Below are 24770 nucleotides of genomic sequence, written 5' to 3' on the forward strand. Positions count from 1 at the left end.
TGTGCATTCTATAAAGTATTCATTATTTACTATGATAGGTGGTTTTGTGTTTGGTGGGGTGGCCATTTCCCAGTGTACAGGTGCTGGGACCTTGCTCTATCCACTTAATGGATAAGCACCATTTAGCCGTTTAGGTGCATCCCCGATAACTCTTGACTATTTTATTTTTCTGATAAAAGCACATGATGTATCTTACTCAGGCCTGTGAGCAGTGCTCCTTTGGCAACATTGGTACAGAGAAGAGAACCCCACAAGCAGCATGAGGTTCCCTTCACTCATGGTCCCAATACTGCACTTTCCTCTGCCAACTGGTCTCCACACTTTGCCTAGCACCATAAAGACTTCAACTCTTTCTCCTAATGAATATTCTGGCAATTGTCGATTGCTAAGCACATGACTTCATGAGTGTTCCCCTAACACACACCCATGTTGTAACCTACATGCAGACTATTTCTTGATGTGTTTTAAAGCACCTGTACAGAATGAGACAGGAGAACTTTTGACTGCATATTCAAACTGGTGTGAAATCTCAGGAAGGTTTAATGGCTAACATTGGTGAATGAGGACAATTTGAGTTAGGATGAGACATTTTTGGGGCAAGATATGGAAGGAAACATTCATTTAGAAGCATTGGAATTACTAAGTTTTTTTATAATCAAGCCTTGAGAAAAATTTGGCTTTGGAAGCAGGAGATGCTCAGTGGCTCTGCCCCAGGAAAGTCTCCTGGAAAGGGCACCTCTGCTTATGCTCAGTACAGGGAGAACATTAGCAGGGAGGCAAAGTCTGCTCCCCATGACATCAGCTGTCCCTTCTATGACATTCTATTGTCTCCTAGAGAGTTCTTGGCATCCTCTGTGATGTCACCAGTGTTGTAGTGACAACCAGTGCCCTAGTTTCTCTCAGTCTGAGTCTGGCGGTTACACCCTAAGACATGTTTTCCCGTCTTCGCAAGAGTTTTGGGAGGGGGAACATCGATTGTGGAGAGACTAGAGTGAAGGAGTCTGGCCTTTCGTCTCAAAGTAATGATGGACAAAGACAGCACTTCTGGGGAATGTGGAGTAAGTTCTGGGCAGTGTATTTTGAGCTTCCTTCAGGGGGGCTGCAGGCTTAAGCTGACCTTTCTAGCAATGGGCCACAACAACTGCAGCATCTGAAAAGGAATTGAATTTCCATGAATATCACAATTCCTGAAAGTCAGGATTTCAGAACTTTAGATTCCCCATCCCCACTGGGAGGATATGGTAAGGCCAATGCTATTATTCTGTGAACTTCTGGTCTTTACTTTTACAGTTCATTTGTTCTGTTACATTGATATAAAAACACCATCAGGAGTCATGGAGGGTCCACCTTTTCTGAGTTTAGACAGGGCAGCAATGTACTTCACTATCATTGCTTCTTTAAATACAGTGGATATCTGACAGTAGGAAAAGGGGGAGAATTGTGCTCCAGGCAATAACCTTATGTTCTTAGACCTTCTCTGATTTCTTCTAATTGCAGGGTCATCGTTAGCTTTATATATTAGAGGTTGTGTGTTACAAACATTTTTCTAAAATACCAAAACTCTTTGGAACATGTAGACCAAGATTCAGCCTGTAACCCATTGGCACTTCGGGGGTTTGGTATTTCAAATAGGGGAATTGATAAGTCTGTTGACCATGTCCTCCCTGGAAATGCGTTTTAAATCCAAAGATATTGGCCTAGAATATCAGGGTAGGACATCTGAGTGTCTCCAGTCACTCAAGTATTGTGGATGGTGAATTTATCATCTGAGTTCTGAAACCACAGGGGTGAGGGTCCTGAAACCAAGCTGTACCCTGTTCAGCTGATAATAATCCTGGAGAAGCCATCTCGGTGGTACATGTAGGCACGTGATGTCCGGCATAGGGAGCACCTGGCTGCTTACATTTCTTGGTCTCTATAGAGTAGTGGGAGAACTGAGATCCACTGAGGAGGCCTCTTAAGCATAGACCAATCGCCTAGCAGTGACACTGGGTTCCAGGCTTGTTCTCCTGTTTAGGCCTCACTGTGGTCTATGTACACTCTATGCATTCTCCCCATGCAGGTTCACTTGTGTCCTTCTACCTACAGAGGCTGGGAGAGAAACACCATCCCCTGGAACTGAGCTAAGCAAGAAGCAGGCCGAGAAGGAAAATAAGAGGTGGATTTAAGAGCTGCAGCTCATTACAGAGGAGCGAAACGACCTGAGAGATCGCCTGAGGTTTCTGACAGAGAGATCCATGAAGAACAGGTATGAATCGCTCCAAACGCTCTTGTTCCATTCCTGGGTGTTCAATGTCACCTTCATCTTATCCTTTTAAGGTTTTGGGTTCTAGAAAGCTGTGTCTCTGTAACGACCCTTTTTTAAACCTCACCTCCCATATAGAGGAGATTCAGAACCTGACCCTTCCTGAGGAGCAAGATGGAAAATGGACTCATCTGCTTCCATTTATTGAAAAGCAGGATTTGTGGTCTGAATGAAGAATTCGGGGATAAAGTCAGGGAGAGTGAGTGCCCAGTGTGTATTTGCAAAGCCCTTGACAGCTGGTGGCTTTGCAAGATTGTAATTGCAGTGAGTTTATGGTGAGTCTCTGTACGTGCTAGGCAGGGGACTGAGTGCTGGAAGATCCACACAGCAGCCTGAGGGGCCTGGTCCCAAACTGTTCATCTCAATGCTTGACTAGAAGGTCTCAGGCTCAGGCCTGTTTGTTCTTGTCTGTGTGTCTTGCCCTCTGAGACAGCAATGGTGCATGCAATTTCTCCTGGTTGTCACAGTGCTCTCTGTTTCCATATTTCTCTTTCTCTTTCTCTGACTCTGTTTACATTTCTCTTATTTGTGGCTGTGTCTCAGTCTGTGTATGTGCATGTGCACACATCCAAATGCATAGGTACAACATTTATATGTTTATATTTCCCTCCAAATTTGAGTCTAGGGGGTCTATGTCTTGGCCTGAGTATTTACCCATGCTACACTTTCATGGAGATGTGAGTGCTTTGTTCTGGGAGCCCCACTGTCAACAGCACAGTTCTTTGACTGTGTGGTCACATTTGTCTGTACAGTTGTATCCATTGGGCAGATTATTATTTTGTGGCCAGATGTGATCTCAACTCCATAATTATGTGTAATGTCTGTCTCTACACTATTAGTTATTCAGAATGAATAATTCCTGTTGTCAAAACAGGAAAAATCAAATCACATTTTCTGGGTGTGTAGGGGAGTGCCCGGAAGAGCTGTGGCTGAGGCTTTTGATAACATAACTGTCTTGACTCCAGGTCCAGTCCTCTCTATTGAACAAAGGGAGCCAGGAAACCCTCCATCTGGATGCTGAGCTTCCGGTGTCCTGGCCCCAGAATAACAAGTTTCTGAAGCTGAAGAAGATCCCAATATATAGAATTCAGAAGGTGTCCTTCCAGGGCTGGGGTAGTACAGGACCCACCCTGAGTTCATATATTCCTAAATGCTGATGTTCATTGTATTCTATCATTTGGGGCCAGGCCACACTTCAGGCCAAATCCATATTATGAAGACCTGGAGAGAATGGAGGAGGCGGTCATGTCAATTCTGCACAACTTAGAGATGGAGAACACTGAGATCCATGAGAACAGCCATAAGCTGAAAAAGGAGATGACCTTCTCTAGGTAAGTCCTGGTCAGAAAGGCTATCACTTGTGGAATGGCCATTTCTGATTTCTTTGTTCTGGATTGGACGGTCTTCAGCTATGACTCTATCTCTTGTGCTGTTTACACATCAGTGTGCCAGGGTCATTAGGACTCAGTTTTCAGTTCCACAAAAGACTGTTACTCATCCCAGGATTGTCTAGGCATCTTCAGAAGGCTCTAGATAGAACAGCACTGATTGAAGTCAGCAGAAGGTTATTAGGCTGAACGGGGCCTCTGGTGTCATACCAGGTTTTACAAAACTCAGTGTGTGGACCACATGGTTAGAATGACCTTCTCTTGGTTCTACTGACCTCCTTTGAGGGTGTTTGCCCACTACTAATTGATGTTGCCCCCGTGCATTGGGCTTTCATGGATAGTTGTAGATCCATGTTCTTTTTGAGAGATTTGGACCCTATTTGATGCTTGGGCCATCAAAAAAATTTCTTCTTCCCTGAATTGGCTGTTTCCTGTTTCTGCAGCAGCCTTATATGTATCAAGATGTATTCTACGTCTTCATGGGTATATGGGTTCTAGGGTTGTTAGTGGAACTTGGAAGTAGGAATGGGAGAAAGGGGCAGCAAGATCTTACTATGCAGAATGTATTTCCAGTAACCTGCTCAGCCGCTCCTGATGGAGAACACATGTATGAAGAACTTTGTCACATCTATGCAGGAGAGCAAGGTGGTACAGATTTATTGTGCACTGATAGAGAAATATTTGATTGAATTGAACAAGAACGATAAATATGAATAGGAGAAGACCAGAAACCGCCAGACCCCAGCAATATCTGGTAGGAATAAGCAGCTGTGTGAGCTTAACAATATCTGATACCATTTTCCAATTTCATACATCTTTGTTTTCCCCTACAATCTTTCTAATTTACACTCCCAACGAGCCAACCATGGCCTGTAATGGAATTGTTCATTGCTCTGTCTATGTACAAGTATTCTGGGAAGGTAACCACTTTGCAGAAACTGAACTATTGGCAAGTATATTTTCCTTTTTTTTTTTGAAGCTGCAGTCCACAAATGGTGACAGATGAATAACATATCATATTATGGCATGACTGTGTGATATGCTATGTAGAGTTTTGAACAAGGTCTTGGTCCTGTGACAAATGACATTTTGTGGTCATGTGACCTCCTAGGTAGGAAGCACCTTTGTGGGATAAGAACCAATTGCAAATGTTGAATTCATCCTTGTCATTGACTTTTATCTTGGTGACATATGGACATCTCCTTTCTTCCTGCAACCCAATGAGGTCTCTTCCCATTGCCCTGTTCTTGGTTTGCACTGGTATAAGTCTGGGTCCCAGATTGGCAGCCCACATCACTGTGAGGCTTGCTGGAGATTTTCCCTGCCCGCAGAGTTAACAACAATGATATTAGTTAAAAGGTCCAGGTCGACTGTCCAATAGAACTGCGGTGGTAGAAGGCAGCATTCTGACAGCTGGCTAGCATTTCCCCACCAAATCAGTGTCTGAAAAACTGCCTTCCTCTCCCAGGTCTCAGAAAGTGCAAGACTGCTGGAATTGGACACGGACCAGGAAGAGGACTCCTGAAGAATAAGTTGCTTCCTCAGGAGTCCCCTGCTGACAAACATCCTGACTATTAACAACATGTTTTGGATGAATATTCTTCCTCATAGTTAATTTGTCATTGCTTAGAGACCTTAAATTTATATATCACTAAGCCAGCCTGACTGATTGAGGTCTTACTCACTTTCTTCTTTAGAAATCACCACTTGAGAGACAACTTGGGGGACCGCCTTTCATTATGCTAGAGGAGAAAGAGCAATACATCTGTGCTTCTAAATGTTCGTTAAGAATATGATGTTTAGAAATATTTTGTTATGATTTTCATTGAAGTTTTCTATTTGTTGTTTCATAGTTATATGCTCTTGTTATTATTTTTCATTTTTAAAATACTTTTAAATATTTATATTAATTCATTTTAATCCTGTTTTGTTGTAAATTGTATTTCTTATCAATAAAAATTGATTTTAATCTCTTGACTCTTAAGACCATCATTCTTATTCAAGGGTTCTTTCTGCTCCTGTGGACTTAGAACTGACAGCTGGAGATGGATCTCTGCATGTTCCAGGGAGCCTTGGCTAAATAGTGAATTCAAAGCCAGCAAGGGGTACCCAGTGTGAAGTGTCTTCTGTGTGGATAATGTGGCTGTCTCTCAGATGCACACTTTACTATGTAATCACTGCCATACTTTACCCATACTGTCATGTGTTCTGCTCACCTTAACATATAACAGTCTGCAGCTCACATTCATTGTTGACCCTGTGCCCCACATATTGAGTAATATACACTCATTGCTGTACAGCTACAGAAAAATTGACAACATTCTCAAAGGAATACAGAAGTCATCCTAATGGAGAACCATGTGCTTCAGCTTTTCTTGCAATACAGCATCGATATTTACCCCAGAGATTATGACCTTCAATGTCATGCTGGGAAACAGGTTTTGACAGATGCTCTTGTCCTTGACCAGAAGTATGCTGTGTTTTTATTGATGTAGATTAGACTTAGTTTTATCATTTATGTCAATGGGTCTTTTTTTCTACAGTCTGTCTGTGGCCTGTCCTGGGTGAATTTCCCTCATAGTCCAAAGGAAGGAATCCCATTCCCCGTTGTATATTATTGTTAGGGACCACGTGGTTCCTCTGAGAGAACAGCCGATGCTCTAATCTGTGAGTCCTCACCACAGCTTCTTCAGGTGGCTTTTGTCTTTCCAGGGCATGTGCTATATTAGGTGGACAGGATCACCTCCAATTAAATAGAGAGATCTCAGGAGATGTGTGTTCACAGGAAACTTACTGAGCTGTGCCTGCTCAATGTGCTAGGTTGCCAGGCATCCCTACAGGGCTCTGGTGTTCCCACTGCTCATTGTGGGTCAGGATCATCCTCCAGCATCACTTAGTGTCCATATTAGAGCAGATCTTTCACCTATTATCAATGAGGACCATGTATATTATTCACATCTGATAAAATACAGAATAGAAACTAACTTGCTGTAGGCCAGCTTGGCATAATGAATTCTTTTGATTGTTAGCAAGAAACTTATCTTTATCTAAGCAGTTTAGGGAGGAACCTCAAGGGCATCCATAGTGAATGCAGCCTACAGCTGTGAACACAGGTTTCTTTTGGAGAGCAGGCCTGTGCAAGCCCAGAACCGAGGTGGGACAGTTCAAGCTACCCTTTTTCCATGACCAATCTTGGATCACATTAAGACAGTATTTCTTCCAGGTGATGGATTTCCAATTTATGGAATTGAACTAACTTACTGAGAGTGGAGGTGACTTAGAGAGTTAATGTACAGAAGGAATAATCCAGAATGTCCTCAAAAGCTTGCTGTCACCCCAGGGCTTTTAAAAGCTCAGCACCTAGAGAACTAATGTAGTCTTTGGTTATTCTCAAGCTTAGGTCTTCTACTCATTATAAGCTGACCATGACACAAAAAGAGTCATCTGTGTCACAATAGAAACTAGTTGTCACTAGATTAACACCACACTATCACATCACTACCGTGTTTGAGGTTCTCAGTTACTATCTAAGAACCTGGAGGTGGCCTGGGTCTTGCTACACATACCCATAATTTATGTCCACATTGTCAGCTGAGAGTCTTCATACAGCCTGCTCTGTAATTTTGTAGAAGATTAATAGTGTTCTAGTGAGCACAATGTGATTAGGAAATCGGGGGATCCCAGGAGCCTCTCTGACTTCTAGCCCTCCATGCACTGTCAGATGCAGCCAGAGGACAAGGGGCTGTCGGTTCCAGGACTCTCCACATCCCTGCTGGGGTGCCATGCCCAGCCTGGAGAGTGAGGGTCGGTCCTGCTGTCCCCAGTCCCTCATGCCCAGAGCCTATCCACTGGCTGGCTGGGCTTGGCTTTCCTGTGCCTGGCCTTCCTTTGCCCATCCCTGCCCTGCCTTGCCCTGCCCTGTTGACTCTCACTACTGAGGCCAAAGAATTTGAGATTTGGGCTCCCTGGCCCTGCACTTAGAGCCTCTGGGAAGCAAGGAGACCCAAAGGGACAGACCCCAGGCCTGGCCCTGGAGTCCTGCATCTCCCCCTACCCAGAGGTGTACTCCACAGTTCTCCACTCCAAGTTTAGTTTTCAGGACCCCAGCAGGTGGCGCTCTTTGCTGAGCCTCACATGTGAGCCTGGGATAGTGGTGGGATGTAAAGTGCTGGAAGTCTTTCAGAAAATTCAGTCTTTTCTCAAACTCTCTGACCATCCAGTGCCCTCCCTGGTTCACCCACCCCGTGGAAGGTGGGAATCCACTTTTCGATGTCCTGTGTGACTTTCCCTGCAGACTGGGCTCTCCTGCAGGAGATGCTTTCACATGCTTCTTTAAAAGCACCTGTTCCTCAGACTTAGATCAGCTGTGAAAACAGGCTTCTTCAAGTCAGTGTGCGAGCTCCCCCTCCCAGCTCAGAGCTGCAACACCATAGGATCCTCCAGCCCCAGTGCTGGGTGAGTCCCCCAAAGGACTTAGAGCAAAGTGCCCCTTCTGAGAAGTGACTCAGAACAGAAGGTTCAGAAGTGACAGTCAACCCCCAAGTGCTTCTTCCAGGAGAAAGCAACCAGCTGTCCCTTTGAAACAGTGTAGGCTCCCACATGACCCAGTTCTGTGATTGGAGGAGATTTTCTGGTACTTTGTTGCCCAGTCACAGTGGGGATACATTCTTGATCCATGCTCATTCCTACAAGAAAAGGTCCTCCTCCCCACCCAGGCCTTGAGTTGAACCCAGGTACTTAAAGATCAACGGACCAGAGAGAACAGAATGCAGTCCAGGGGAGAGGAGAGGCCAGAATGATCTTAAAGCAGAGAAAAGCCCCATATCGGCCATCTAACATCTTTAGGGTTTGTGCATATTGTGTACTTCAGAACCTTAAGGTCACATTTTCTGATAACACTGTTAGGAGAAGCAGAAGTCTACTGTGGGTGGGATTGTCCCAGGCAGGGAGGGGATCCGACTCTGCAGGCCTGGCCACCCTCTGTGTTCTCCTGAAAATAACTGTTGGTCAGCTGTAAATCTGAAGTCAGAATTGTTTTTTGTCAACTCAAACGGATGACATTTCAAGTCTCACACACTATGTGACTTTACACACAGGGGACTTGAACTTACTTCTAGAGAAGTGACTATGGGCCGTCAGAGGGAAACCATTCTTGACTTTAGCATTCTGTCTGTATAACAGTCTACAGGGACTGGCTTCCTGGACAGACATGTTCAAGCAGACTCACATTGTTATGGGGAAAACCTGAGGCAAGAAATGTCCTGGGGACAGTGATTTCAGATTGTGCCTTTAGCCAGGAATCTCTGTTGTCCTTAAGGCCTGCTAAAACATGTAACTAGTTCAGGGCATCTCTGCTCTGACAACTGTTCCGGGTTCTCCTGAGAAGAAGGCCTTACTTTAAAAGTATTTCACAGAGCAATGTTTCTCAACCTGTGTGTCTCGATCCCTTCCCAGGCCCTTATTTTATGATACTTTGCCTATCAGATATGTTGCATATTATGACTTACAAGAACAGCAATATTAGTTACAAAGGCGCAATGAAATAATTTTATGGTGGGGGTCACCACAGCATGAAGATCTGTATTAAAGGGTTGCATCATTAGGAGGGATTTGAACCACTGCCATAGAAGCTGACACATGGGAACAGACTCCTCAGATGAGTAGAGACCCATGCAAGGGATACTGTGTCACACCCTAGAACCCAGAGGCAGAATCTACCCCAGGAGTCTGTGGGTCACCTTGTCTTAAATTCTCCCAGGGTCAAGAATAGCATTGATCATCTCAGCAGAGTCAGCTTGCACAGCCACATCAGGCCCATGGCTTCCCTTTACAGAGAAGGATGTGGGTCTGAGTGACAGACAGTGAGACTGAGGGGACCCTGACACTCATTTGCTTTGAGCTGTGGTTTCTTCACCTGTAAAATGGACGTGTTTCTGCTGAATTGGGTTGTTGTGGAGATTAACAGAACATACAACCTGCTCAGTGTCTGCCTGGCATGGACACATGCTGGTTAAATGGAAGTTGTCCATGGTGATGCATTTAAAAGAAGAATCTCTAGCCCCATAGTGTTAGATGCCAGGTTGTGGGGAGCAGGTGTGGCGGCAATCCCAAGATGGCGCCCGGGACTGCTGCCAAGTCTTATGACTAGCACCTGAGTTCCTCATACATCCAAAAGTAAGCCACGCCCATCTTGTGAGCTGCGCAGGCGCACCATGACACAAGATCAGGCCATTTGGCGTGGACCTATGAACTGAGACTATGTAGACTGCACTGATGGGGCGTCGTTACTGGTTTTTTAGTAGGGAGTGTCCTTGGGGGTAGGAGATTGCTGCTTGCATGCAGAAAGAAAGGTTCCTGAATAAACTGCTTTGAGAAGAACTTCGTGGTGTCTCTCCTATCTGCAGGACGGAGACGGAGACGACACCGGTGCCATACAGGTATTGTAAGCATTTTGTGACTCTACGACCACCTCAGATTAAAACCGAAGGCTCTTGTTTTAAATTAAAAAAAAAAAAGAATCAAGTATAAATTACTAATATGAAAAAATCATAATCAGAATTGAGGTAATTCCTGTGAAGACATTTAGTTTTTCATTCTTTTCTCCTTGAGGACTTCTCAAGTGTCTTTCCAAAATGTGATGGCCACACAAATGGTTCCCAGCGGGTGTGATCTCTCTGTCCATGGGCCTTCCCAAAAGCTGCAGAGCCAATGTGTTGTTTTACAACACAAAATTCCAGACATTAAGTTTACCAATGAAGTCTCAGGAATCAAATGCTGAAGTCAAGTAAAGCTCCCAACTATCCTTCCTAATTCACTGACCCCACAGAAAGAACATTCTTGTTCCCTCTGCACACTTTCTTAAAAATCCTTCAATTCAAAGACTTTCCATTGCATTAGTCATCTTCATTTCCTTTCAAGATATGCCTTGATCTCCTCTGGACCTAAGTGCACGTTTTACCTTTGCAGTGAAGGTGTGTAGTAGGTGAGTCATATGGTAATAAAGTCCATGTTTGCAGTAAACAAACAACTTTTTTTTAAATGTCTGTGCCATGGCAATGCTATACCACACACTAGTTTTTCACTAAATAATACATTCATAGAGATCACCGTGTGATCTAATATTTTGTAACATAACTTAGTAATGTTCTCTCTATTATAGAAATCAAGTTCTCTCATGTGTATTCTGGTCTTTTTCTGTCATGTCTGAGTACATCATCATGGGAATCCCAAGGAACATCAAACCTGGGCTTTTGAAACTGTTGCATGTGGCCAACTGGGAATCAAAACCACCCAGGAGACTACTGATACTTGACACACATCAATTCCCCTCCCTATTTTCATATAGTTTATGGGAAGAGGTCACCATTGCTGACCATGTCTCATTATCCAACGTGCTACTAAATAGAACAGTTGGGGTAAAGGAGGTCACCCACAAAGCACAAAACACCCATCTCAGATAAACATGTATGGTTCATTGAATCTAAACATCAATGAATTTCAGGACACAATTAAATGTCGAAACCTAAGGATAATAGATAGTGAAGAGAATTAAGATTTCTAGTTCATAGGTCCAGTAAACACCATCAACAAATCATAGCAGAAAACTTCCATAAAGTAAAGAAAGAAAAGACCATATAGGTACAACAAGCTTACAAAACATCAAATTAATTATACCAGAAAGAATTCCTCCATTCACACAATAATTAAAACACTAAATGCACAGATCAAAGAAAGAACATTAAAAGGGGTAAGGTATTGAAGAGCTAAATTTCAAAAAGTCAGTCACAAACAAAGTGCTGACATGCATGAGAGAATTTGAGATAGGGTTCACCGACCCGGCTATCAGCCCCCAAGGACACTGGCCATCTGGAGCCACCCCCTCCCCTTCCTTCACTCCCTGAGGATGAGTCATCCCCCTGCTGAGTGAGATGAGTCACCCTACACACATTGCTGAGATGCTAGATTACACGTATTCTTTGCTGATGTAACTCCGCACTAAAAGTAACTGTGCACCATTTGAATCAGCCAATCTTGTGTAACAGCGCGAAATCCCCTGGCTTTCCCTCTATAAACCCCTGCCTTTAGAGGCTTGAGGTCGGCTCTGTGAGATACGTGTCGGCCCGAGATCTTGTTAATAAAGCTATCTCTTGTTGTTACATCAAGATCGGCTATGCGTGTTTCCTGGGGCAAGCCATAAGGAGACTGGAGCAAGAGTCTCCCCAAATTTGGGGTCCTTTCAGTATAAATATCCAGTAAAAAAAATTCAGACGTATCGGAATTACACCAGACTTCTCAACAGAGACTCTAAAGGTCAGAAAATCTTGGGCAGATGTAATGCAGACCCAGGCTCCTATATCCAGCATAATCCTCAATCACCATAAATGGAGAAACTAAGATATTTCTTGTCAAAACCAAATTTAATGAACAAATTTTTTTTTCCGGAGCAGAGGACCGAGCCCAGGGCCTTGAGCTTGCCAGGCAAGCGTTCTACCACTGAGCTAAATCCCCAAACCTACAAAACCAAATATAAACAATACTTTTCTCTAAGAAAGAACAAGAGAGGATAATAGGAGGAAAACTCCAAGACAATGAGGTAAACTATACTCAAGAAAAACCAAGAAATTAATCATCTCTCAATAATTTCAAAAAAGAGAAGCACACAAACATAATTTCACCTACAACCAGAAAAAGAAGAGAATGCAGCAATCATTGGCTTTAATATCTGACCAGATCCTCTTTCCCTAATCCCCAAGCTTCTAGGGGCCAAACTGCCAGCCAAAGTGTATGCAAGGATGCTCTATGGTTCTAGGTGAGTCCTGTTGCCCCACCAAAGGCAGATCCTAGAGGTGTGAGGTGGGGATGGATATGTGTGGGTGCAGGAGCACTGTCACATAGGCAAAGCTGAGCAGAAACTGGATGTAAGGTTTGATGAGGGGAGTGTGGAAAGTAGGACAATATTTGAAATGTAAATAAATAAAATAACTAATTAATAAAAAATAGCCAAAAATAAAATAACAAGTAAAAAGGTAAATGAAAATTAAACCAAACCAACCAACCAAACAAACAAAAACTCCTGTAGTGGATTGGCCTAATGCTGCTTGTATTTTAATGCTAATTTGTAGAACTCAAGACTGGTTAACCCCAAATAACTGACCCTGCTCCCAGTTAACTGTGATTATAAAGAAGCCAACAGCCAACAGCTGCACAGCAGAGAGATGGGGGAGGGGAGCTTTGAGGGCTTTGCTAGAGAGGATCATGAGGAGGGAAGAAGGAGGAAGAAGCTGCCAGAGAATAAAGGAAGAACGTGTGTGATGGAGAGGAGAGAGGAAGAGGACAGCAGCCATGGTTAAGGGAGAGGAGAGCCTGGTCCTGAGGGGTGTCCAAGTGCAACAAAGAGCAGCCAAGATGCTACACAGTCAGTAAGAGCAGCTCTCAGGCGAGCAGAGATCAGCAGAGACCCCAGACCAACAAGCTACGCAAGCATAACTCTATCCAAACTCCCTCTCAATATCCCGTGTCCTCCATGGGCCTGGCATCAGCGTGTGTCCTGCGTCAGCACATGTGTCTGTCTCAGCTGACATCACTCTGCCCATCAGCCCGAGCCCAAGGAAACAGCGAGAAACCACACAGCCCACCACAAGGGTTTTTGCTGTGGTTCTATGAAGTCCCAACAAATGCAGCTCAACTACAGAATGCAAGGCAGACCAATGCATGTGTGTCCTTAGTGCAGAACCCTTCATCACGTGTCCTTTCACATGCGTGCTTTAGCAGAACATCCTTTTACCTGCATCTGCCTCAGTGAAACATTCCTTCACACATCTGCCTTAGCCTTTCACCTGTGTCCACTTCAGGGAACCACTCCTTCAGGTATAAAATTTCTCAAGATTAGTAAACCGCATACAGAACATTCAGAACAAAACAAGGTGTGTGGTCAGCATGTCCTTGAGCCAAGTCCCTTCTCCTCGTCAGTGACAGCAGGCGTGTTACAGCAACAATATTAAATGGCTGGCAGGCATGGAACAAAATGGCAAAGGTATTCTGGGGGATGTCAGACCGTACCAGCCAGCAGCTCAACTGAATTTTTAAGTTTTGATGTTACAAGTGAATATACTTGACCTTCAAACGCTGAGAGAGCCCATTATAATATGAACTATATAAACTAGGCCAAGACCACCTCTAGGGCAAAGGCCCTCAGCCTGGGGGTCGTGACCCACACGGGGTCTCCTATCAGATAGTTTACACTACAATAAAGATTCATTACAGTAGCAAATTTACAGTTGTGAAGTAGCGACAAAATAATTTGTAGTTGGGGTCCCCACAGCTTGAGGAACTGTTCTAAAGGGTTGAGGCCATAGGAAGGTTGAGAAACACTGCTCTAGGAAATTATGTTTTCTTTCTCTTTCATATTTTTCAGACAGAATCTCAAACTGTAGCTGAGATTGGCTTGGCTTGGAACACGTGTGTAGTTCATGCTGGCATCAGACTTATGGCAATTCTCCGGCTTCAGCCTCCTACTCAGGAGCCTACCAGGGTGAGATCACAACCACGGGTAATGGGATTGCTGTTCTTGGTTGTCAACTTGAGTGTACCTGGAATTAACTAATGCCAAATGGCTTGATGCCCTGTGAGGGGGATCTCTCTCTCTCTCTCTCTCTCTCTCTCTCTCTCTCTCTCTCTCTCTCTCTCTCTCTCTCTCTCTCTCCTTCCTTATTTCTGTTTTCCTCTTTTCAACCCCCTCCTCTTGGTCCTCCTCCTCTTCTATTTTTTTTTTGAGACAGGGTTTCCCTGTGTAGCTCTGGCTGTCCTGGAATTCATATTGTAGACCAGGCTGGCCTTGAACTCAGAGATCCACCTGCCTCTACCTCCTGGATGCTGAGGCTAAAGGCATTAGCACCATTGGATTTTTTTTTTCTTAATTAAATTTTCTGAAGCAAGAAGACCTACTTGTAATCCAAATCTTGGAGATCAGAAGATAAATCTTTAATTCAGATCTTTTGAGATGGAAAGGCCCACCTCTAATCTGGACCACACCTTCTTTTTTCTTTTTATTTTTTTCATCTTTATTAACTTGAGTATTTCTTATTTACATTTCGATTGTTATTCCCCTTCCCGATTTCCAGGCCAACATCCCTCAACCCTTTCCCCTCCCCTTCTATTTGGGTGATCCCCTCCCCATCCTTCCCCGATAAGCGCCCTCCCCCCAACAATCATGTTCACTGGGGGTTCAGTCTTGGCAGGACCAAGGGTTTCCCTTTCCACTGGTGTTCTTACTAGGCTATTCATTGCTACGTATGCAGTTGGAGTCCACCGTCAGTCCATGTATACTCTTTGGGTAGTGGCTTAGTCCCTGGAAGCTCTGGTTGGTTGGCATTGTTGTACATATGGGGTCTCAACCTCCTTCAAGCTCTTCCAGTCCTTTCTCTGATTACATAAACGGGGGCCCAGTTCTCAGTTCAGTGGTTTAATGATGGCATTCGGCTACGTATTTGCTGTATTCTGGCTGTGTCTCTCAGGAGAGATCTACATCCAGTACCTGTCGGCTTACACTTCTTTGCTTCATCCATCTTACCTAATATCTGTATAGGTATGGGCCACATGTGGGGCAGACTCTGAATCGGTGTTCCTTCTGCCTCTGTTCTAAACTTTGCCTCCCTATTCCCTGCCAAGGGTATTCTTGTTCCCCTTTTAAAGAAGGAGTGAAGCATCTGCATTTTGGTCATCCTTCTTGATTTTCATGTGTTCTGTGCATCTAGGGTAATTCGAGCATTTGGGCTAATATCCACTTATCAATGAGTGCATACCATGTGTGTTTTTCTGTGATTGGGTTACCTCACACAGGATGATATTTTCCAGTTCCATCCATTTGCCTATGAATTTCATAAAGTCATTGTTTTTGATAGCTGATTAATATACATTGTGTAGACGTACCACATTTTCTGTATCCATTCCTCTCTTTAAGGGCATCCGGGTTCTTTCTAGCTTCTGGCTATTATAAATAAGGCTGCTATGAACATAGTGGAGCATGTGTCTTTGTTATATGTTGGGGCATCTTTTGGGTATATGCCCAAGAGAGGTATAGCTGGATCCTCAGGTAGTTCAATATCCAATTTTCTGAGGAATCTCCAGACTGATTTCCAGAATGGTTGTACCAGTCTGCAATCACACCAACAATGGAGGAGTGTTCCTCTTTCTCTACATCCTCTCCAGCATTTGCTGTCACCTGAGTTTTTGATCTTAGCCATTCTGACTGGTGTGAGGTGAAATCTAAGGGTTGTTTTGATTTGCATTTCCCTTGTGACTAAAGATGTTGAGCATTTCTTTTGGTGTTTCTCAGCCATTCGGCATTCCTCAGCTGTGAATTCTTTGTTTAGCTCTGAGCCACATTTTTTAAATAGGGTTATTTGTCTCCCTGTGGTCTAACTTCTTGAGTTCTTTGTATATTTTGGATATAAGCCCTCTATCTGTTGTAGGATTGGTAAAGATCTTTACCCAATCCGTTGGTTGTTGTTTGGACCACACCTTCTGCTGGCTCATATCAAGGACATGGAAGAAGGAAGTTTGCTTTATTAATTCGCCTACTTCTTCAGGATTCCTGCATGTACTGAAGAGCAGCTGAAATATCCAGCCTCATGGACAAAACCGTTGGGGTCCAGGAGTTGCCCCATAAACCACACAAACTCTGACCTCACTTAGAGAGGGATGGTTTTTTGAATGCCCACCCTAAGACTGATCATCAGAGACGTAGCTGAGAATTTGTCAGGCTACGACCCTGGATATTTTTCTATGTCAGTTTATAAAGCCTAAAACTGTGATCTCATAGGCAGGTGCTGGAAGGGCTGTCTGGTTGTCAGCCCTGACTCAAGCCATTTTAGACAACAAAGGTTCATACTGACTTTTTATCTGTTTAAAGATTTATTTATTTATATATAAGTACACTGTAGCTGTCTGCAGACACACCAGAAGAGGGCATCAGGTCTCATTACAGATGGTTGTGAGCCACCACGTGGTTGCTGGGATTTGAACTCAGGACCTCTGGAAGAGCAGTCAGTGCTCTTAACCATGGAGCCATCTCTGCAGCCCTCATATTGACCTTTAATTTTTTGGTCGTACATGAAGCTTATAATTATGAAATTTAAGATTAAGAAACCTCACAACATAAACAACTTCCTCCCAGTGGTTCAGGAATGGGTGGGTGGGGGAGCATCCTCGAGGAGGCTGGGGAAGGGGGTGGAATGCAGGGTTATTGTAGGGGAAACTGGAAAGGGGTTAACATTTGAAATCCAAATAAACAAAATAACCGATAAAAAAAACATACACAAGTTATGTGATCATTCCTGACCCTGCTGTGAGTTAAATTATTTTCAGACAACAATGATATGCGACATATTACAGCAAGAATATGAACTATCTAGCCGGCATGGAACAAAATGGCTACAGCTATGCTAGGGGGATTGGCTTCAACAGGGGTAACTACTGCGTTTTAGACCTTCCATTCCTTGTTGAATTAGCTGTACCACAGCCTATAAGCCATTCTAATAAATTTTTTTTCTCTATATACAGAATCATTCTAGGAGGGATGATTGGTTATGCATTGTTAAATGCAATGCTGATCACGAAACCCCATCACTTCCACAGCAATATGCAAGTGTATGTAAGTTACTGAACAATTGAACAGAAATTAAAATTTACTGCATTTATTGCGTGGGTCAGCAGGCATAGGGAACAGCTGGCTGCTTACATCTCTTGGTCTCTATAGAGTAGAGGGAGAACTGAAACCCACTGAGGAGGTCTCTTAAGCGAAGTCCAAACTCCTTGCAGTGATACTGGATTCCAGGCTTGTTGTCCTCTTTAGGCCTCACTGTGGTCTATGTACACTCTATGCATTCTCCGCATGCAGGTTCACATGGACTGAACTCAGAAAGGTGGGGTTGGCAGAAAGATGCATGGTTAAATAGCCCACCAGGTTCACATTGTATCAGCTTGATTTAATCTAAGGACAAAGAATTGGAGTTTCTCTGATGGCTTTCTTCTAAACCCTTGAAAGGATCACTGGGGTTTGACCTCAGTACTTCATACTTCTTGCTGGGTCAGCAAAACTCAAGGAAGCTTGAGATTGCCATAGGCACTGTATTATGCTGGATATACTGAGTAGATGATACTAAGATGTTCAGATGGTCATACCCATTTGCATGAGTTCTTAATGTGCACCTAAGGAAAGAGAGATCAAGGTCTTCAGAATAGGAAGATCATTTCCAGTTCTTTTCTACAATTCCAGTCTGAAAGACTGGTAGGGAGAGAATGGTAGATAATCAAGAATTCATAGATGATGCTTTAAAGGAAGTGTGGGTTTCTGTGCTGGTTTAGACAGGGTCTCAATTATCCCATGTTGCCCTCTTCCTAGCTGGCCAGGTTCACTTTGAGCTCAGATAAACCTGCTTCTACTTTCCAGTAGACAGTCTTACAAGAGTGGCCTCCAGGGACTGTGAGGACAGCATTAGCCTTTGACAGTTGAGGTGTGTAACCCACAACTACAGTTTTAGCCACTTTGTTCCATGTCTACCAGCTATTTCAGATTGTTGCTGTCTATGCCTGACAATCACGGACACAGAAAAATAACCTGATAGAGAGCAAGGACATGGTGATCACATCCTTTCCTGTTTTGTATGTTCTGGATGAGGCTTGTTAAAATTCCAATATTGCAGAAAGCTTTATATAGGACCCATCACATTAAGCATCACTGTGCACTGTTCTATCTAAAATGGCCTAATCAGAACTGACCACCAGATCACACTTCCTGCAATCCTCATATGAGAAGCATGAGCTTTTTGTTTTGACTTTTTTCTTTCTTTCTTATTTTTTGCTGTATAAGTTGAGAGGAAGATATTTGGGGCCATGGATCTGCCCCCAAAATCTGGGGTATGGATCTGATCAATCAGTGTTAGTGTGTGCACTCAATACAGTATCCATTTTTTTACTGTGACAGATGCTTTTGTGTTTGTGGGGAAGCCCATGACCCAGAGCACAAGTGCTGGGTCCTTGCTCTATCCACGTAGTGATATGTATAGCCTCGTCCTACACCTTTATCTGCACCCCCTATATCTCTTGACTATTTTATTTTTCTGATAGAAGCTCAGCTTCTGATAGAAGGCCTGTCAGCAGTGCTCCTTTGGTGACATTGGCGCAGAGATGAGACACCAACAAGCAGCATGAGGTTCCCTTCATTGGTGAGTCCAATATTGCACTTTCCACTGCCAACTGGTCTCCACACTGTTCCTAGCACCATAAAGACTTCAACTCTTTCAACTAAGGAATTTTCTGGCAATTGTCGATTGCTAAGCACATGACTTCATGAGTGTTCCCCTAACACACACCCATGTTGTAACCTACCATGCAGACTATTTCTTGATGTGAAATAAAGCACCTGTACAGAATGAGACAAGAGAACTTTTGACTGCATATTCAAGCTGGTATGAAATCTCAGGAAGTTTTAATGGCTAACATTGGTGAATGTGGACAATTTGAGTTAGGATGAGACATTTTGTGGCAAGATATGGAAGGAATCATTCATTTAGATACATAAGAATTACTAAGGTTTTTATAATCAAGCCTTGAGGAAAATTTGGCTTTGGAAGCAGGAGATGCTCAGTGGCTCTGCCCCAGGAAAGTCTCCTGGAAAGGGCACCTCTGCTTATGCTCAGTACAGGGAGAACATTAGCAGGAGGCAAAGTCTGCTCCCCATGACATCAGCTGTCCCTTCTTGGACATTCTATTGTCTCCTAGAGAGTTCTGGCATCCTCTGTGATGTCACCAGTGTTGTAGTGACAACCAGTGCCCTAGTTTCTCTCAGTCTGAGTCTGGCGGTTACAAGCTAAGACATGTTTTCCCGTCTTCGCAAGCGTTTTGGGAGGGTGAACGTCGATTGTGGAGAGACTAGAGTGAAGGAGTCTGGCCTTTCGTCTCAAAGTAATGATGGACAAAGACAGCACTTCTGGGGAATGTTGAGTAAGTTCTGGGCAGTGTATTTTGAGCTTCCTGCCAGGGGGGCTGCAGGCTTATGCTGACCTTTCTAGCAATGGGCCACAGCAACTGGAGCATCTGAAAAGGAATTGAATTTCCATGAATATCACAATTCCTGAAAGTCAGGATTTCAGAACTTTAGTTTCCCCAACCCCACAGGGAGGATGTGGTAAGGCCAATGCTATTATACTGTGAACTTCTGGCCTTCACTTTTCACTTCATTTGGTATGTTACATTGATATAAAAACACCATCAGGAGTCATGGAGGGTCCACCTTTTCTGAGTTCAGACAGGGCAGCAATGTACTTCACTATCATTGCTTCTTTAAATACAGTGGATATCTGACAGTAGGAACAGGGAGAGAATTGTGCTCCAGGCAATAACCTTATGTTCTAGACCTCCTCTGATTTCTTCTAACTGGCAGGATCATCGTTAGCTTTATATATTAGAGATGTGTGTTACAAACGTGTTTCTAAAATACCAAAAGTATTTGGAACATGTGGACCAAGATTCATCCTGTAACCTATTGGAACTTCTCGGGCATTTGGTATTTCAAATAGGGGAACTGATAAGTCTATTGACCATGTCCTCCATGCAAATGTGTTTTTATCCAAAGTTGTTGGCCTAGAGTATCAGGGTAGGACATCTGAGTGTCTCCAATCACTCAAGTCTTGTGGATGGTGTATTTATCATCTGAGTTCGAACCCACAGGGGTGAGGGTCCTGAAACCAAGCTGTACCCTGTTCAGCTGATGATAATCCTGGAGAAGCCATCTCCGTGGTCCATGTAAGCACCTGATGTCCGGAATAGGGAACACCTGGCTGCTTACATCTCTTAGTCTCTATAGAGTAGTGGGAGAACTGAGATCCACTGAGGACGCCTCTTAAGCATAGACCAATCGCCTAGCAGTGACACTGAGTTCCAGGCTTGTTCTCCTGTTTAGGCCTAACTGTGGTCTATGTACACTCTATGCATTCTCCCCATGCAGGTTCCCTTGTGTTCTTCTACCTACAGACGCTGGGAGAGAAACATCATCCCCTGGAACTGCCCTAAGCGAGAAGCAGGCCAAGAAGGAAAAGGAGAGGCTGATTAAAGAGCTGCAGCTCATTACCGAGGAGAGAAATGACCTGAGAGATCGCCTGAGGTTTCTGACAGAGAGATCCATGAAGAACAGGTATGAATTGCTCCAAATGCTCTTGTTTCATTCCTGGGTCTGCAAGGTCACCTTCATCTTATCCTATTAAGGTTTTGGGTTCTAGAAAGCTGTGCCTCCCTAACCACCCTGTGCTAAACCTCACCTCCCATATAGAGGAGATTCAGAACCTTGACCCTTCCTGAGGAGCGAGATGGAAAATGGACTCATCTGCTTCCATTTATTGAAAAGCAGATCTTGTGGTCTGAATGAAGAATTCGGGGATAAAGTCAGGGAGAGTGAGTGTCTAGTGTGCATTTGCAAAGCCCTTGACAGCTGGTGGCTTTGCAAGATTGTAATTGCAGTGAGTTTATGGTGAGTCTCTGTACTTGCTAGGCAGGGGACTGAGTGCTGGAAGATCCAGGCAGCAGCCTGGGGTAATATAGGACCCACCCTGAGTTCATATATTCCTAAATGCCGATGTTCATTGTATTCTATCATTTCGGGCCAGGCCACACTTCAGGCCAAATCCATATTATGAAGACCTGGAGAGAATGGAGGAGGCGGTCATGTCAATTCTGCACAACTTAGAGATGGAGAACACTGAGTTCCATGAGAACAACCATAAGCTGAAGAAGGAGATTACCTTCTCTAGGTAAGTCCTGGTCAGAAAGGATATCACTTCTGGAATGGCCATTTCTGACTTTCTTTGTTCTGGATTGCATGGTCTTCAGCTCTGGTTCTATCTCTTGTGCTGTTTACACATCAGTGTGCCAGGGTCATTAGGACTCAGTTTTCAGTTCCATAAAAGACTGTTACTCATCCCAGGATTGTCTAGGCATCTTCAGAAGGCTCTAGATAGAACAGCACTGATTGAAGTCAGGACAAGGTTATTAGGCTGACCTGGACCTACGGTGTCATACCAGGTTTTACAAAACTCAGTGTGTGGACCACATGGTAAGCATGACCTTCTCTTGGTTCTACTGACCTCCTTTGAGGGTGTTGGCCCACTACTAATTGATGTTGCCCCCATGCATTGGGCTTTCATGGATAGTTGTAGATCCATGTTCTTTTTGAGAGATGTGGACACTAATTGGTGCTCGGGCCAATTAAATAATTTATTCTTCCCGGAATTTACTCTTTGTGGTTTGTGCAGCAGCCTTATATGTATCGAAATGAATTCTATTAAGTCTTCATGGGTATCTGGGTCCTGGTGGAGTTAGTGGCACTCGGGAGTGGGAATGGGAGAAAGGGGCAGCATGATCTTACTATGCAGACTGTATTTCCAGAAACCTGCTCAGCCAGCTCCTGATGGACAACACATGTAGGAAGAAGTTGTTCCCACTGAAGCAGGAGAGCAAGGAGGTACATCTTGACTGTGCACTGAACCAGAAATATTTGGTTGACTTCAACAAGAAAGATAAAGACCAACAACGTCCAGACCCAGCATCATCTGGTAGGGTTGAGCAGCTGTGTTAGCTTAAAAATATCTGATAAAGTTTGCCAATTTGATACATCTTTGCTCTCTCCTACCACCTTTCTAATTTACACTCACAACCACCCAACCACCTCATGTAATGGAATTGTTCATTGCGCTGCCTATGCACAAGTATTCTGGGAAGCCAACCACTTTTCAGAAACTGAATTATTTTGCAAGTATATTTTTTTGAAGCTGCAGTATAGAAATGGTGACAGATTAATAACATACCTCATTATTGCATATCCACGTGATAGATTGGATGCTCTGTAGAGTTTTGAACAAGTTCTTGGTTCTTTGACAAATGACACTCTGTGGTCATGTGACTTCTTGTGTAGGAAGCACCTTTGCGGGATAAGAACAAAGTGCAAATGTCAAATTAGAACTTGTCATTGGTTTTAACCTTGGTGACATATGGACATCTACTTTCTTCCTGCAACCCAATGAGGTTCCTTCCATTGCCCTGTTCTTGGTTTGCACTGGTATAAGTCTGGGTCCCATATTGGCAGCCCACATTACTTTGAGGCTCTCTGGAGATTTTGCCCTTCCCAAAGAGTTAGCAACAATGATATCAGTTAAAAGGTCCATGTTGACTGTCCAATAGAACTGAGATGGTAGAAGGCAGCCTTCCGACAGCTGCCTTGCATTTCACCACCAAATCAGTGTCTGAAAAACTGCCTTCCTCTCCCAGGTCTCAGAAAGTGCAAGAGAGCTGGAATTGGACACACAGCAGTAAGAGAGCTTCCTGAAGAATAAGTTGCTTTCTCAGGAGTCCCTGATGACAAACATCCTGAATGGTAACAAATTTTTTTGGATGAGTATTCTTCCTCAGAGTTAATTTGTCATTGCTTAGAGACCCTAAATTTATATAACACTAAGCCAGCCTGACTGACTGAGGTCTTACTTTCTTCTCAGAAAACAGCACTTGAGAGACAACTTGGGGGACCTCCTTTCATTATGTGTGCAAGAGGAGAAACAGCAATACATCTGTGCTTCTAAATGTTCGTTAAGAATGTGCCGTTTAGAAATATTTTTGTTATGATTTTAATTGAAATTTTCTTTTTGTTGTTTCATATTTATATGTTCTTGTTACTGTTTTTATCTTTTCAAATATTTTTAAATATTTTAATTTATTTGTTTTAATCCTGTTTTGTTGTAAAAATGAATTCCTTATGAATAAAAATTGAATTCTATCTCTTGACTCTTAAGACCATCATTCTTACTCAAGGGTTCTGTCCCCTCCTGTGGACTTAGAACTGACAGCTACAGATGGATCTCTGCATGTTCCATGGAGCCTGAGCTAATAAGTGAATTCAAAGTCACCAAGGGGTACCCAGTGTGACAGTGTCTTTTGTGTGGATAATGTGGCTGTTTCTCGGACACACACTTTATGAAGTAATCACTGACACACTTTACCCAATTGTTAGGGTCCATGTGGTTCTTCTGAGAGAGCAGCAGATGCTCTATCCTGTGAGTCATCACCACAGCTCCTGCAGGTGCTTTTGTCCTTCCACATCATGTACTGTATTAGGTGGACAGGATCACCTCCAATCAAATAGAGAGATCTCAGGAGATGTGTATTCACAGGAAATTTACTGAGCTGTGCATGCTCAATGTGTTAGCTTGCCAGCCATCCCTACAGGGCTCTGGTGTTCCCACTCCTCATTGTGGGTCAGGATCATCCTCCAGCACCACTTAGTGTCCATATTAGAGCAGATCTTTCACCTATTATCAATGATGACCATATGTATTTTGCACATCTGACAAAATACAGAATAGAAATTAGCTTCCTGTTGGCCAGATTGGCATAATGAGTTTTTTGATAGTTAGCATGAAAATTATTTTAATCTAAGCAGTTTAGGGAAGAACCTCAAGAGCATCCATAGTGAATGCAGCCTGCAGCTGTGAACACAGGTTTCTGTTGGAGAGCAGGCCTGTGCAAGCCCAGAACCTAGGTGGGACAGTTCAAGCTACCCTTTTTCCATGGCCAATCTGGGATCATATTGAGAATGTATTTTTTCCAGGTGACTGATTTCCAATTTATGGAATTGAACTAAATTACTGAGAGTGGAGGTGACTCAGAGAGTTAAAGTACAAAAGGACCAATCCAGAATGTCCACAAATGCTGGCTGTCACACCAGGGCTTTTAAAAGCTCAGCAGCTAGAGAAGCAATGTAGTATTTGGTTATTCTCATGCTTAGGTCTTCTTCTCATTATAAGCTGACCATGACACAAAAAGAGTCATCTGTGTCACAATAGAAGCTAGTTGTAACTAGATTCACCCCCACACTATCACATCACTACCGTATTTGAGGTTCTCAGTTACTATCTAAGACCCTGGAGGAGGCCTGGGTCTTGCTACACAAACTCATAATTTATGTCTTCATGACACTGTGTGCCTTGTTCTGTTGATGCTACCATTGGCATACAATACCTTGGATACTTTGTGCT

At 43.5% G+C, this 24770-nt stretch overlaps 2 protein-coding genes across 10 annotated transcripts in view; one reads left to right on the forward strand and one right to left on the reverse strand.

The window, feature by feature from the left end:
* The window catches only part of LOC147999291 (uncharacterized), a 166504-nt gene that overhangs the window by 124157 nt on the left and 17577 nt on the right, over nt 1-24770 (reverse strand). For 2 of the 4 annotated variants that reach the window (XR_015643930.1, XR_015643932.1), the window contains 3 exons: nt 22551-22664; nt 21489-21696; nt 19164-19788 (listed from right to left, as the gene is read on the reverse strand). The gene's annotated coding sequence lies outside the window, so the exon portion shown is untranslated. Of the gene's footprint in view, nt 1-19163; nt 19789-21488; nt 21712-22550; nt 22665-24770 lie in introns of those variants that run through there. The other 2 variants (XR_015643931.1, XM_087596540.1) reach the window with 2 other exon arrangements.
* On the forward strand, nt 10014-23512 carry LOC147999296 (disks large homolog 5-like). Of its 6 annotated transcripts, none has more exons than XM_087596526.1 (8): nt 10014-10130; nt 14108-14224; nt 18820-18917; nt 20699-20884; nt 21354-21497; nt 22132-22298; nt 23011-23116; nt 23235-23512. In XM_087596526.1, exons 4-7 carry the CDS (start codon nt 20874-20876, stop codon nt 23073-23075), a joined length of 387 nt encoding a protein of 128 aa, XP_087452652.1. In that variant the 5' UTR covers nt 10014-10130; nt 14108-14224; nt 18820-18917; nt 20699-20873; the 3' UTR covers nt 23076-23116; nt 23235-23512. The 6 variants fall into 6 exon arrangements, with proteins under 6 accessions (XP_087452652.1, XP_087452651.1, XP_087452654.1 ...); XM_087596525.1 differs by having other exon boundaries at nt 20725-20884; XM_087596528.1 differs by having other exon boundaries at nt 18823-18917.

The sequence above is a fragment of the Rattus norvegicus genome, chromosome 19, assembly GCF_021556685.1.
Source record: "Rattus norvegicus strain SHRSP/BbbUtx chromosome 19, alternate assembly SHRSP_T2T, whole genome shotgun sequence".
Classification (NCBI taxonomy): Eukaryota; Metazoa; Chordata; class Mammalia; order Rodentia; family Muridae; genus Rattus; species Rattus norvegicus.